Consider the following 13266-nt stretch of genomic DNA (forward strand, 5'->3'; position numbering starts at 1 on the left):
ATGGCAAGCCTAAAGACAATCATAACTACACAATGGGCTGTATTTGCATCAGTATTTGCAGTATTTTCATACTTTTATACTCTTTAATGAAAGGTGATACAAGGCGGAAGTCCACGCCGTTTTTCAGCAGTCGCGTCACATGACCAACGCCAGCGAATCAGGAAGGTGGATGTCACAGTGACGTTGTCCAATGACGACGCCAGCTAGAGCTCAGCACAGCGTATCCGCAATGTTTACACAGCACCGGACCAGACACGATCTGGATTGAATACGTGGACCCTGGCGGATTCCCGTTTCCCGGCGTTTTAATGAAAACGGACAGTGCATCCGCGAAGAAAACGAGACAGATACGGTCTAATGTAAACTTCACCTTGGGCAAAAGTAGTAGCCAAAACGAGCCGTTTCCCACCAAAAGGCGAAAACTTGACAAGCGATTCGTCGTCATAAAGTTCATGGATGTTGAACTGTTCGCTTCCACGGCTCCAACTCGGCTACCATAGGAACGGTCTCGCGCTTCTCATGGTAGATCGTGAGGAGCCGTGGAAGCGAACAGTTTTTCTTACCTGGCTCTCTGCATCTCCGGCAGACATTAGAACCTTTTTATTTCATTAGTAGCTAGTTTAGTTAGTTCATGTGTGTTTTGTAACTGTTAAAACGAGGATTAAAGTTCAACTTTCAAGACGTTTCAAGTGGATTTATTACAAGGCACATGGACATTGAGAGTGGAAACAGCTACTTTGGGTCAGAGACTTCGTCAGTGTAAGCTATAGCACCTTTCTCAAGGTCTCACTAAGAACAAGCCTCTACAATGTGATTTACGATTTCAAAAATTCTGCGACTCACCATGCTTATCTCATCAATTATAATAGTGTCAGTCTCCTTTACACGTTCACAAACTCGATTTTTGGTGAGAGCACGACTTACGACCATTGAGCTTGGGAGATCAGCCGTTCCAATGCCAAAGAAACTGTAGCCTAGTAAACTAGACCCACCCGCCTAGCGGCCAAAATTATTTTTGCCTAGCAGGGTTCTCACCAGGATTTTTTTTTAGCGTAATGGGTTATGGCGAGGGAGCGTAGCGACCGAGCGGGGGGATGGTGCGGAGATTTTGAAAAATCATGCCCAAAATTGGCCATATTTGACGTTCCTGGAGGGGATAAATTGCATTTTTTATGTTGTATATAAAATTCTTGTATTTAAATTCATATTTAAATTCTTGTTTCCACAACGGGTCGATGCCCGATTTTCTCCTGTTTTGGTTCGCCGTCTTCTGTTAACACCACGGGAGTAACTTTGATTGTAACCACTGTTAATTCTCTGATTTAAAGCCACAAGGGCGATCACGTTTGGCACATTGGAGCTGAATCCCATGACTAAAATCATATCATTAACCTCATTCTCACCTGTGAATTTCCAGCCTCTGCTCGTCTTCCTCCATCTCCTCCTCTATCTCCAACAGCGGGCTCTCCCCCACTAGGCCTACCTCCATCCTCTGCCCGTTTATCTGCTACCTCCTTTCCTCTGCCTCCTATGTCCTTTCCTTCATCTCCTCCAACCTCTCTTGTGCCTGTCTCCTTATAGAAATATAACGATGGATGGCATGCAGGCAGATTACCAGTGTGTTAATGTTAGCCACAGTGGGATCCAGTAAATTAGCGCTAATCATCCGATACGTGCGCCCTGTCATATTGCTAAACCTGCTTACAAAGTAGACGTTTTCATTCATCAAAGGGCTTTGGGTTAAGTTTTCAAGCGTGATGGAAAACCTGTAGAAGTGGTGCACTTACATTTCTAACTGTGAAGAAAGAGCGAATGTCTCTTTTTTTGCGAGGGGGTCCGTCATCCATTGTCATTCACCGAAGTCCAGCTCAAGAGAAAGTTATCGCCAGGATCTCTCTCTCTCTCTCTCGGAACTGATTTCCAGGCATGGGTTTCCTAACAAACGTAGGCTGATTTTGACACCTTGAAAACTGCTCAAGTGCGCAGGAAAAAAAAAACTTTTGGCGATGGTGATGAACAACTGAAAACAACCGTTACGCTATATTAAAAATTTAGCGTAGCGGGGGGAAATTACCGTTGCGGTCTGAAATTTTAGCGTAGCGGGCCGCAACCATATAAAGCGCTGGCGAGAACCCTGCCTAGCAAGTGGGTCTAGCCTCGCACCATATAAACAAAAACACCCCGGGCATCAAATCTTGCCCGCCAATCACAACGCAAGGTTTTTGTTTGGATTCTTTGGGCGGGCTTTTGCAGGAGTGACGACAAAGCTGCGCGACGCTGGAGAAAGCGCAACAGGAAAGATGGCTACCGCTAGTGAACAGCGCGCGTTTGACTCCGCTTTGGAATCAGTTTTAGAAGAATTAGACTTGGAGTTTTCGTTGAAACATGAGCAGGAAGAGGCTCTCCGCTCATTCCTTTTCAAGAAGGACGTTTTCGCTGTTTTGACGACCGGCTATGGCAAAAGTCTGATCTACCAGCTGGCTCCGCTCGTAGCCAAAAGGATGGGGCTAGTTTGTGCAGTACGAAGAATTAATAAACAGCTTTGAAACATTACTTTTTGATTGTTTCTTATTTTCCCATTATTTTAAATTTAAGGGAAATTATTTCACCAAACACCACTAAATAAAAACTCTCAAAAACAGTTTAAGCAAACCCTTGAAAAACACTTGAAAAAAATAAGAGTGTATGTTAAGTATGTGGTACAGACTCCAAACTTGTGGTCATTATCTCCAAACTTCTTAATATCTAGAACCTGTTTATTAATTAACACGCATTTTGAAAAATTATTTATTTCAAGGTCTCCCCCACTGCTTTCTGTCGCTCTGACTACGTCACAGTTGCGCTGATTGGTCAGAGCGTTGGCCTATACACACAGAGACGGTTTGAAAGACAGCGGGTTGTTCCTCCTACACCTGTCGGAAATGTCTACGGATCGAAGCCAGACTAAATATTCACATTTAGTCTGGCTTGCCAGGCTAAAGAAACTGTGCAGTGTCCAGACAAAAAGGCGAAATTCCTCACCATAGACAGTGCAGGCAATACCAGTGGAGCACAAGATAACCACTTTTTTTTCCCCTGAGATCTTAGTGACCCAACTACATCTTTGACAAGGAATGACTTTCCAGTCCCAGCAGGGCTGCCAACAAGATTATTGTGGCCACTGTTGACTGCTTGAAGAACCGTAGCTTGCTTTTTGTTTAACATTTTGGTTTATTTACAGTTGTTACAGAGCCGGTTTGGGATTTAAAATTGCCAACACTTTTCCCTGCTTCGTCAGGTGTGTTTCTGATTGGCTGCCCTCATACTGTACCCTCCCCCGCTTAGCTTTGATTTGTCGGACTACTTTTGCCCTAGTAAGAGTGTTTGAATTATCTATTGTTCGTAACGGTCCAATCAGCTTCAAGATAATGTTTGGTTTCGGGTTTCCTGTGGCGTAACGTACTCGTTTCCGTCCGGCTTTTCCGTGGCAAGAAGTTTGGCCTGTTGCTTTTCGTAATTAAACGGTGAAATTTATACTATTAGTTAAAAGATGTTTTGTATTGAAATACCTCCTGGATATCCTTAGACATTCTTCTTTTGCCTGGTGGGTTTAAATCTGGAAGAATTCTCGTTTTTAGTAAAAAAAAAAAATCAAATCAGGTGGAAGCAGAGTGACTTGGCGTGGTGATTCGCTGGAGTCTCCAACCTTCTATCTTTTTAGGTAACAGAAGAGTATGGGGTCCCCAAAAATGGCTAAAATACGCTTAAAATGACCAAATACGTGCACGAAACGGTAAGTACACTTGCTTTCTCGCAATCTAAGCTTTATTTGTGAAATTTGGACAATCGTTTATTTTTTTATATTAATTTGTATACAGTACATACATCATCTTATACAAACCGTCAGCCTGGGTTACCTGTGATGAAAGTCGCACAAAATATAAACCCCGTCAGGAACATAAGACAGTTAACAAGCCGAAGACTAGAACACCCCAGGGATCAGCTTCCGACTCAGCCGTGAAGGTGCGTCAGGCTCACCTGCCCATCTCCATCCTCAAACTCGTCTTGTCCGTCCTCGTTCTCCACCGTGGCTTCATCTTCGTCGTCGTCCTCTTGAGCGAAGGACGAAGGCGCCTGTCTGGTTGGAGACTCGTTCTCCGGCTCGACCTCCAGCTCCTCGGCAACGTCCTCAAACTCAGCAAAGTCGTTGTCGTCGAACTCAGCTTGGTCCTCGGTGTCATCGAAGTCGTCGTTGTAGCGCCCCCTGGTGTCAGGCAGAGCCAGCAGCAGCAGGAGCGCAGGGAGCAGCAAAAGATAGCGCCTCCTCATCACTCACTCAGCCTGAAGAAACAAAACCGACCCGAGATGAACGCAGCTTTAGGTTTTGTTTAAATACTGACGTGTACGAACACTCGGTCAGATACGTTTCCATGGCCTGAGAGAGAGTTCAGAGTAAACCAAAATGTTTTGAGGTTACACATCATCTGTACTTAAAACCTCAGATGATCAGATTAGTAGGGACGGTTCGACAGTTAAAGCACCCTCATTCCCACCCCGCCCAGTTTAGTCTCACCTCCAAACGAAACTGGTCTTGTATATTAAATTAAACACACATCTACATGATCAGCCTCATGGAAGCTTTAAAGGAAATAAATGATGCAGAATAGAGGCTTTGCACCGTCACGTGACCCCCCCCCATAGCAACACCATACCAAAAGGCACGCCTATAGTGCTTCATTCAGACGAGTTACATTACAGGCATTTAGCTAGCAGACGCTCTTATCCAGAGCGATGAACAGGACCCTAACCCACCCCACCCCACCCAGGCGTCTTGCTCAAGGGCCCTTCATCCATTCCTGCTGGTCCAGGGAATTGAACCAGTGACCTTTTGGTCCCAAAGCTTCTAATCTCTAGGCCATGGCTTCCCCCATTTTTCCCCTTCTACGTTTAGAAATCTCTCATTCCCCCCCCCCCAATGATGAATCTCATCTCATCTCATTCTCTGTAGCCGCTTTATCCTGTTCTACAGGGTCGCAGGCAAGCTGGAGCCTATCCCAGCTGACTACGGGCGAGAGGCGGGGTACACCCTGGACAAGTCGCCAGGTCATCACAGGGCTGACACATAGACACAGACAACCATTCACACTCACATTCACACCTACCGTCAATTTAGACCGATGATGAATCACTTTTGCTAAATTAAAAATCTAAATGTCTTTGTTTTGCTCAGAACGAGTCGCACATCCAAAAATGCAGCAAAACCTTCCCGTACCGATCAATAACAACTAACCTGTCTGAATGAAGCACTACAAGCTGCCTCCTGTCACGGTGGCGTGACGGTGCAAAGCCTCTACAGAAAACTTGTCACCTGTTGCTTGGATGAAATCGCTATACTATGGATTATTTTACTGATTTGGTTCGCACTTTGCACATAATACCAAATCATTCCTTTGTGACAATGTGTGAAAAAAATTATTTAAGCCTATTTTGCGCAAAAAAAAAAATACATTACACAAAAGCTCAAAGAAAGATCAGAGTCACAAATTCCTTTTAACAGAAACTAATCTGATGCTCCGGTTCCACCCTGAGCTTCTCATGTTTGGTTTCCTCACACAGTCCAAAGAACATGTAGCTTGGTGACTTTAAAATCGGCCGTGTTAGTGTGTGTGGTGTCCAGCGGTTTAATCCAGGGGCGCAGATACGTTTTTTGAACTGGGGGGGGGACAAAGCTGCCAGCAAACCAACCCCACCCCCAACACGTGTTGTGCGAGGAATATACTCTGATGCCCTTAAAACTGCCTTCTGAGCACTGTATCTACAGGCTACCACCGAAAGAAGGAGGCTACCAGAAAGGCATCTCTACTCCGTACGATTTTACTTTCACTACGACATTACTTTGAACAGACTATCAAAAAATTGCAAGGTGATATGATAAAGTAAGGCACAGTTTACTTAGTGTCGTTGTTTTTTGAAAAAACGATGCAATCGTTTTCTGCCTTTTCGGTTTGGCACCCTTCATCATGCCGTGTTGGGGTCCTGAACTAGGAGCTGTCCCCGATATGCCTGTCAAACTTGTTGTGGGTAACCATAGCAACCAAGCTCGAGCTCGCAACCTGTGCAGTCTGCGCAGCTCAACCAACCGAATAACAGTCTTTGTTTTATGCGAGTTGTTGCAACTATGTATGTACTGCTGTGCACCTCAATAAACCGAATGGTAATTAGTCTTTTGATTTTTCCGTGAGGTTTGCCTTATGCAAAGAAAGACAGCATAGACGTTTTTTCCTCCCTATAAGTGGGGGGGACCGAACGAGGTGAATTTAAATCTGGGTGGGACGAATCCCACCCGTCCCACCCTCTATCTGCACCCATGGTTTAATCCCCAGTGTATTCGCTCCATCTTCAGGAATCTTGCACGTTGGGCCAAAACACCATACGTGATTTCAGAAGGCATTACAAGAACTTCTTAATTCTGATTCTAATAGCTTTATTCAATTTAGATGATCTTCAAAAAAAATCAGCAAATGCCAAGATATAACAAGTAGAAGTGAAGCTGATGTTTTTGTGATTTGCTCCGAAATACGAGCGGTTTCGATTCTGTTGTTTATATGCATGTCAAAGTTAATACTCTCACCAACAACACCTTGACATAAAGCGCTTCAGTTCAGTTCGGCTTTTCACCGTACTTTGGAATTAGGATTATTGCTTGTGTTTGTTTAACATCCCATATCTGACACGACTGAACATACTAAAGATGAGAAATTTGGAGAAAAATCACTCCAAATTATTACTGGCGATTAATTATTCATGTCCAACAATACTAAAGATGAGAATTCGACACTGCACTGAATTATCACCGGCGAACCAGAATATCATTCAGAATGATGATCGCATCTTGAGAATGTCCTCTGAACCTGTTCTGTTGAGCTACATAGATTTAAACATGCAAACCCTTGATTTGATTCAGCAAGCTAATCAGAATTTCTTCAACTACTTTAAAGTGCATATCCTGGACCAATTTTTTTTTTTATGAAAGCATGTCCCTTTACACACTCATCCAGAAGGGTAATTTTGCACAAGACCATCTGTCTACAGCAGAAAAAAATAAAATAAAACGCGTCTGGAAAAATCCCAACGGAGTCTGGAGCCAGATTCGTGACGTCACCTGCGGAAGCGCCAGCAGGCTGCGCGAGCTTTGCACGGTTTCAGTGCACAGCCTGTGTAGACCAAGCGCTCCCATTTCTCTCTCATTGTCCGGTCTTTTGGAAAACGATGAGTACTAATCCCATCAAGATTGGTGTTGTTACACCCTCCTACGATACATCTGTTAACCATTTTAATAATTACGTGATAACGTTGAAGAAATTTGCAGAAAACCACCAGGTCGTTTTCTCATAAACAAACCAGCGCTGACGTAGGATTCAGAAGGAGGCGTCCCGCACGCGACGTCACGAAAATCAATGTTTGCCGGGAAATCCAAATGCCAAGTTTTTTCAGAGGTGGACCAATTCTGGTATTGCGCAAGGTAAAAAAATTGCAGAGAATGCAGAATGTTACAGATATTTGACCAAAGTTTAATATAAAATAGGAGAATGACATTGATCTTGCTCCTGAATTTACTCGTGATATGCACTTTAAGATAGTTGACACAAGTCAAATGAAAAATCCAGTCAAAAAGTTCAAACTTGGAGTTTTTAAAATATATGAGTGATTCCACGCTTATGGGTACTGAAATGGGGACATGAACTTATTTTTAAAAATTCACCTAAAACCATTTCTTTTTTTACCATCAGGTCACAAAACATGTAATCTTTAATGAATGATATGTTAAAAGATAACTTTAATTTTCTGAGATGTAATAAAAACGTATTTATATGCCAAAGTCAAGCCTATGAGTTCCAAAATGATGTCTGTTACATTACTTCTGTTACGATTGTCCATCTCGCGTCTGTTACAAATTAATTACAATCTAGCTCTATACCATGTTAATCTTATTGAAAGAATGTGTATGTTTATTCTACTACACATGTTTATTAATTATATTTGCTAAAACATCACCTTCCTATGTTTCAAAAAGTAATTCTACATTGTTAAAATTGAGAATATATAATGTCCACAACACTTCTGTTATGTTCTGACTTTGGCATATAAATATGTTTTTATTACATCTCAGAAAATTAAAGTTATCTTTTAACATATCATTCATTAAAGATTACATGTTTCGTGACCTGATGGTAAAAAAAGAAATGGTTGTAGGTGAATTTTTAAAAATAAGTTCATGTCCCCATTTCAGTACCCATAAGCGTGGAATCACTCATTATATATATATATATATATATATCTATCTCATCTCATTATCTCAAGCCGCTTTATCCTTCTACAGGGTCGCAGGCAAGCTGGAGCCTATCCCAGCTGACTATGGGCGAAAGGCGGGGTACACCCTGGACAAATCGCCAGGTCATCACAGGGCCGACACATAGACACAGACAACCATTCACACCTACGGCCAATTTAGAGTCACCAGTTAACCTAACCTGCATGTCTTTGGACTGTGGGGGAAACCGGAGCACCCGGAGGAAACCCACGCGGACACGGGGAGAACATGCAAACTCCACACAGAAAGGCCCTCGCCAGCCCCGGGGCTCGAACCCAGGACCTTCTTGCTGTGAGGCGACAGCGCTAACCACTACACCACCGTGCCGCCCATATATATATATATATATATATATATATATATATATATATATATATAAAAAACAACAAACTCTGTTCTCTTTAAATCTAGAATGAGAACTCAGACATGTGTCAGATCAACTTCATTCACATTTAAACATGGGGCTAAATCACACGAAGACAGGATTAAAAATCAGTGGATACCCCAGGGATGGATCAGTGTCCCATCTGGGGATTATGCATTGCATTACATGGCATTTAGCAGATGCTCTTATCCAGAGCGGCATACAAGAAGTGCAAAAGTCAGGGACACGACGTGCTGAATGTCTAGACAAGAAAGTTCGAGTGCTGAATGAACAAATGACAGAATAATATTCAGTTGAAGTACAAAACACTCAGCAAACAGCCAAGAAGGTTATTCCGTGAGAGAAAAGACGAGATTTGGTTAGCAACAGCACACTCAGAGAGGAGAAGAGAAGAAAAAAGAAATGACAGTAGTTCTGGATGACAGAGGAGTCTCAGGTGGGGCCGTTTGAAGCTGGAGGGAAAGTATCCAGAGGATAAGGGAGGTGCTAAAAAGGAGGATGTCAGGAGGAGAGATGCTTCACGCCTGGTGTTCCCAGGATCGTCTCTGGATCCACTGAGACCCAGACCAGGATTAAAGCGCTTAGTGACGACTGAAAGTCTACAGCCATGTGTTATTATTCAGCCAAGGATTAGAGTTTCCATTCATTGAAACACAGTGGTGTAGTGGTTAGCACAGTCGCCTCACAGCAAGAAGGTTCTGGGTTCTAATCCAGCGGCCGGCGAAGGCCTTTCTGTGTGGAGTTTGCATGTTCTTCCAGTGTCTGCATGGGTTTCCCCCCAGTCCAAAGACATGCAGTTAGGTTAACTTGGGGCGGCCTTGGGCTGAAGTGCCCTTGAGGAAGGTACTTAACCCCTGACTGCTCCCCAGGCGCCCTAGTGTGGCTGCCCACTGCTCTGAGTGTGTGTGTGTGTTTACTGCTTCAGAAGGGTTAAATGCAGAGGATGAATTTCACTGTGCTTGAAGTGTGCATGTGACAAATAAAGGCTTCTTTTTCTTCTTAATGATTCCTGTTCATACTGTCAATTTAACCTTCACTCAACTGCTTAAGGGAGGAAAAAAAATCAGGAGGACATATAAGGCATATTATATTAAAAATAACTACCTTATTGATGATGGAGGAAATTTACATTACAATTACTGATCTCTAACTAGCAAGTACTCCTAGTTAGCAGATTATAAACCACTTTAACTCCAGATTTGTCCAGCTAATCTAAATTTAGCATTATCGCCTGCTAGCTAGCTAACATTACCCTGACTTACTTACTTATTTAGTTAAGCTAGAGTTGACATGACACAATACGTTCCCAATCGTAAACATTTTAGCTTGTTTGACATTTTAAAATGATAAATTTAACCAGAAAGTAAATGCTGGATAAATTAAACCTGCGTCACGTGCGCTTATTTGGTGAGGTAACATTAATTTAGGAGTTAGCATTAGCAGTTTGACTAGCTGTTGCTTGCTAATGTTACACACAAGTATCCACTTGTTCTGTGTATAAACACAAAATATGCGTTTCAATATGCCAGTGACAGAAATTACGTACTTAAAATAAAACTTTTATAACATGACACTCAATCGAAGCAACAGCTAACTAGCTTAGCCAGCTAGCTAACTAACTAGCTTAGCCAGTCTTAAAGCATATGAACACCCCAAACAGCGAGGAAACATTCACTTTTTTTCGACATTTGTTTAAGCACAAACAAAAAGCTTTACAGTTCAGATATTTACCTGCTGTACTTCCTTCTTTAATAGAAAAAAATAATAATAAATATAAAGCTTGGCCCTCTACTAACGGTTACCAGTTGATTGCCAGACTACCAGGGTCTGTCATGATCACCGCGCATGCGCATTAGAGTCGACCCTATGAATCAAATCATTCGGCTCAACTCAGCAAAAAGAGTCGACTCTTTCACCAGGTCCTATTCAGCTCGCTGCATTTCTTTTTCTTTCTTTTTTTTCCCCTAAACCTGGCAAAGTTTTCTTGTTTCATGAAATCCTAATCGACCTTCTAGCTCAATTTACAAATAACATTGCTGTGCAGTGCATTTCATTTCATAAAATCTGTTTAAATCATTACTAAATCAGCATGACAATACAAATGTGCATGGTAAACATCCCTGTATCAACTTTACTGTGTTATTTATTATGTCTGTTGTGTCTGTGCTTCCTTCAAAAGATTAATTTTCATTTATACTGATAATCACCTCCTCTTATACAGTCCATCAATAAACAGTTCATGCAAATAAACATCTCAGATGATGAAAATTGGCTTTCATTAAATAATTTTAAATAAAATGATTACTAAAAGTGTAACTAACGACTTTTCTTACATCTATTTATTAATCATAATAATTAAAAAAAAAAAAACAGCTCATACCTGAGACTCGATTCTTAGCCTTCATGTAAAACATAGCCTTCTTAAAGAGCCGACTCGTTTGGAATGAATCATCTCATTTTTACGCATGCGCACACGTACATTTCACAAGGCTTGCCATGATGTTTGCAGAAAAGTTCAAAAATATCTCGCAAGAAGAGTCTAACTATATTTACACCACGGTTATGAATAATCAGCTTCCGGTTTCAAAGTATATCCAAGCTCTTATTAAAGAAAATACCATTAAGTGTAACTGTAGAATTTATTCAGGGTGGAAATGTCTTAGATTTTCTCTTATCTCAAATATAGTTGATCAGCAATGATATGTTTAATATTCAAGCCTTGCTTATTAATTAATTAGGGTTGGGTTTGTTTGTTTGTTTGTTTGTTTGTTTGTTTGCACTAGAGGTTTAACAATCATGTAAATATCACACTACAGTTTCCTAATCTAGTTATGCATCAGTGCTGTTGAATGCTTGATCCTCATTGGTCAAAAGGTGTTGATTAATTTTCCATAACAGCAGCTCAGACATTAGTGCAGCTCCAAATCACAGGTCTATGGGTCTGTCTCAGAAACTGGGTACTGTGGGGGTCCCCCACTAAATATACTCACAGTCAATACAGTTTTGAATGGTGATGTTGGTTTTAATTTGAAATAAAATGATGAAAGAAATAATACAGATAAAACTAAATCTTTGATGTGAATATTCAGAATTTGGCAAAGCGGCTAAAGATAATGAGATGAGAATGAGATGAATGAGATGCCAGCTTGATCTGGGACATGATAAATGATTGACTACATCGCATTCCCTTAAAAAAGTTGTAGTCCACTGAAAAGTCTACAGTTATCATTAATTGTATTTAAAGTTGTAACTTTATACACCTAAGGATTTGTGCGCTCACAGAATAATCATAACTGGAATAAAACATCATGCAAAATATTTGATCACCGCTGTAACGCCATTTTCCGCAGACCCAAAACCAATACGATCGTGTGTTTTGATCTAAACGGAAAGCCTCAGGGTCGAGGTCACGACCTCACCAAAAGTAGTAACTTAAAATCACTATGCCATATAAAAATTTAGTTATAAATCTGCGATTTTGTTTTTTAAAATGAAAGCTGAAAGTTTGGTATAGAATATGTTTCTTACAGAATATGTTACGATGGTAGCTGGTCTTGTATGAATTTCTGAGCTATAAAATGAGTTGTGGTCTATTTTTTACCGTAGCGTGTTATTTGTGTGCGGGGAAGGACGCACATTAACAATTTGCATGTGTAGAATGGAATTTTCCACTCCGACAGTTAGAAGTTGATCGTGCTTCCATTTGCGGTCTTTCTGTTACGCGAGTGACCTGTTCGGACGTTATCACTGAAAAGGTGAGTTTCGACAGTTTTATTTTGTTTTAGTCTTGCAGTATAAGGCAATAGAATGTTTCTTTTTCATCTTACTTTTATATTTCATAGTGTTTGCATATTTTTGGCCAATATTTTGCAACCATGGTCAATTTAGATCGAACTTTTGATAGAATCTACAGCCAGTCATTTTGCCTCGCCCAGTGCGGTAGTGATGTCCCGTTGCTCATGCGCCGCAGCAGAGACCTGTGCGACCTTCAGCCGGTACAGTCGCTGTTCTTTTACCACCGCCGTTATTCTCATCTTTCCGGTGTGTTCTTGATTTTTCCATTGTGTCCTATTTCGCCATATCAAATACCCAAACTGTATCATATTATTCATATTTAAGTGAATAATCAATTCAGTCATCATAACTTGGCATTTTTAACCCAAGCGATCAAAAAGAGGAAATTTATTCAATATTTTCTCTCATCTGTGAAGGAGGGGCTTTAATTCTTCATGATGTAGTTATTTTATATGTAAATCAATTTTACAAAAGCATTTGAATTGTAATCAAAAAAAATTTCCACAGTGGAGGCCAGATAAAGCAAGATGCTATCTTTATTCTTATTAAACATGACAAAAGAAACATTGAATGTTAGGTAAATGCAAAAAAAAAAGAAAGTAAAATTAGAAAATTTATTTTTTGACCATAATGTCCCAAATGAGAGACCAGTTTCTGAGACAGACCAGTGTACTCGTTTGATATGTTATCATTTCCATACTACAAATGTCCACAGGAACTTGTATTTTATTGAGCA

At 41.0% G+C, this 13266-nt stretch overlaps 1 protein-coding gene across 2 annotated transcripts in view; it reads right to left on the reverse strand.

The window, feature by feature from the left end:
- ccdc47 (coiled-coil domain containing 47) overlaps positions 1-10574 on the reverse strand; it is a 34749-nt gene extending 24175 nt beyond the window's left edge. For both annotated transcript variants that reach the window (XM_060902094.1, XM_060902095.1), the window contains exons 1-2: positions 10467-10574; positions 4018-4320 (exon numbers count right to left, since the gene is read on the reverse strand). In XM_060902094.1, coding sequence (XP_060758077.1) covers positions 4018-4308 — 291 coding nt within the window. In that variant the 5' untranslated portion in view covers positions 4309-4320; positions 10467-10574. The remainder of the gene's footprint in view (positions 1-4017; positions 4321-10466) is intronic.
- Between the last annotated feature and the right edge of the window lie 2692 nt (positions 10575-13266).

The sequence above is a fragment of the Neoarius graeffei genome, chromosome 20 (genome assembly GCF_027579695.1).
Source record: "Neoarius graeffei isolate fNeoGra1 chromosome 20, fNeoGra1.pri, whole genome shotgun sequence".
Classification (NCBI taxonomy): domain Eukaryota; kingdom Metazoa; phylum Chordata; class Actinopteri; order Siluriformes; family Ariidae; genus Neoarius; species Neoarius graeffei.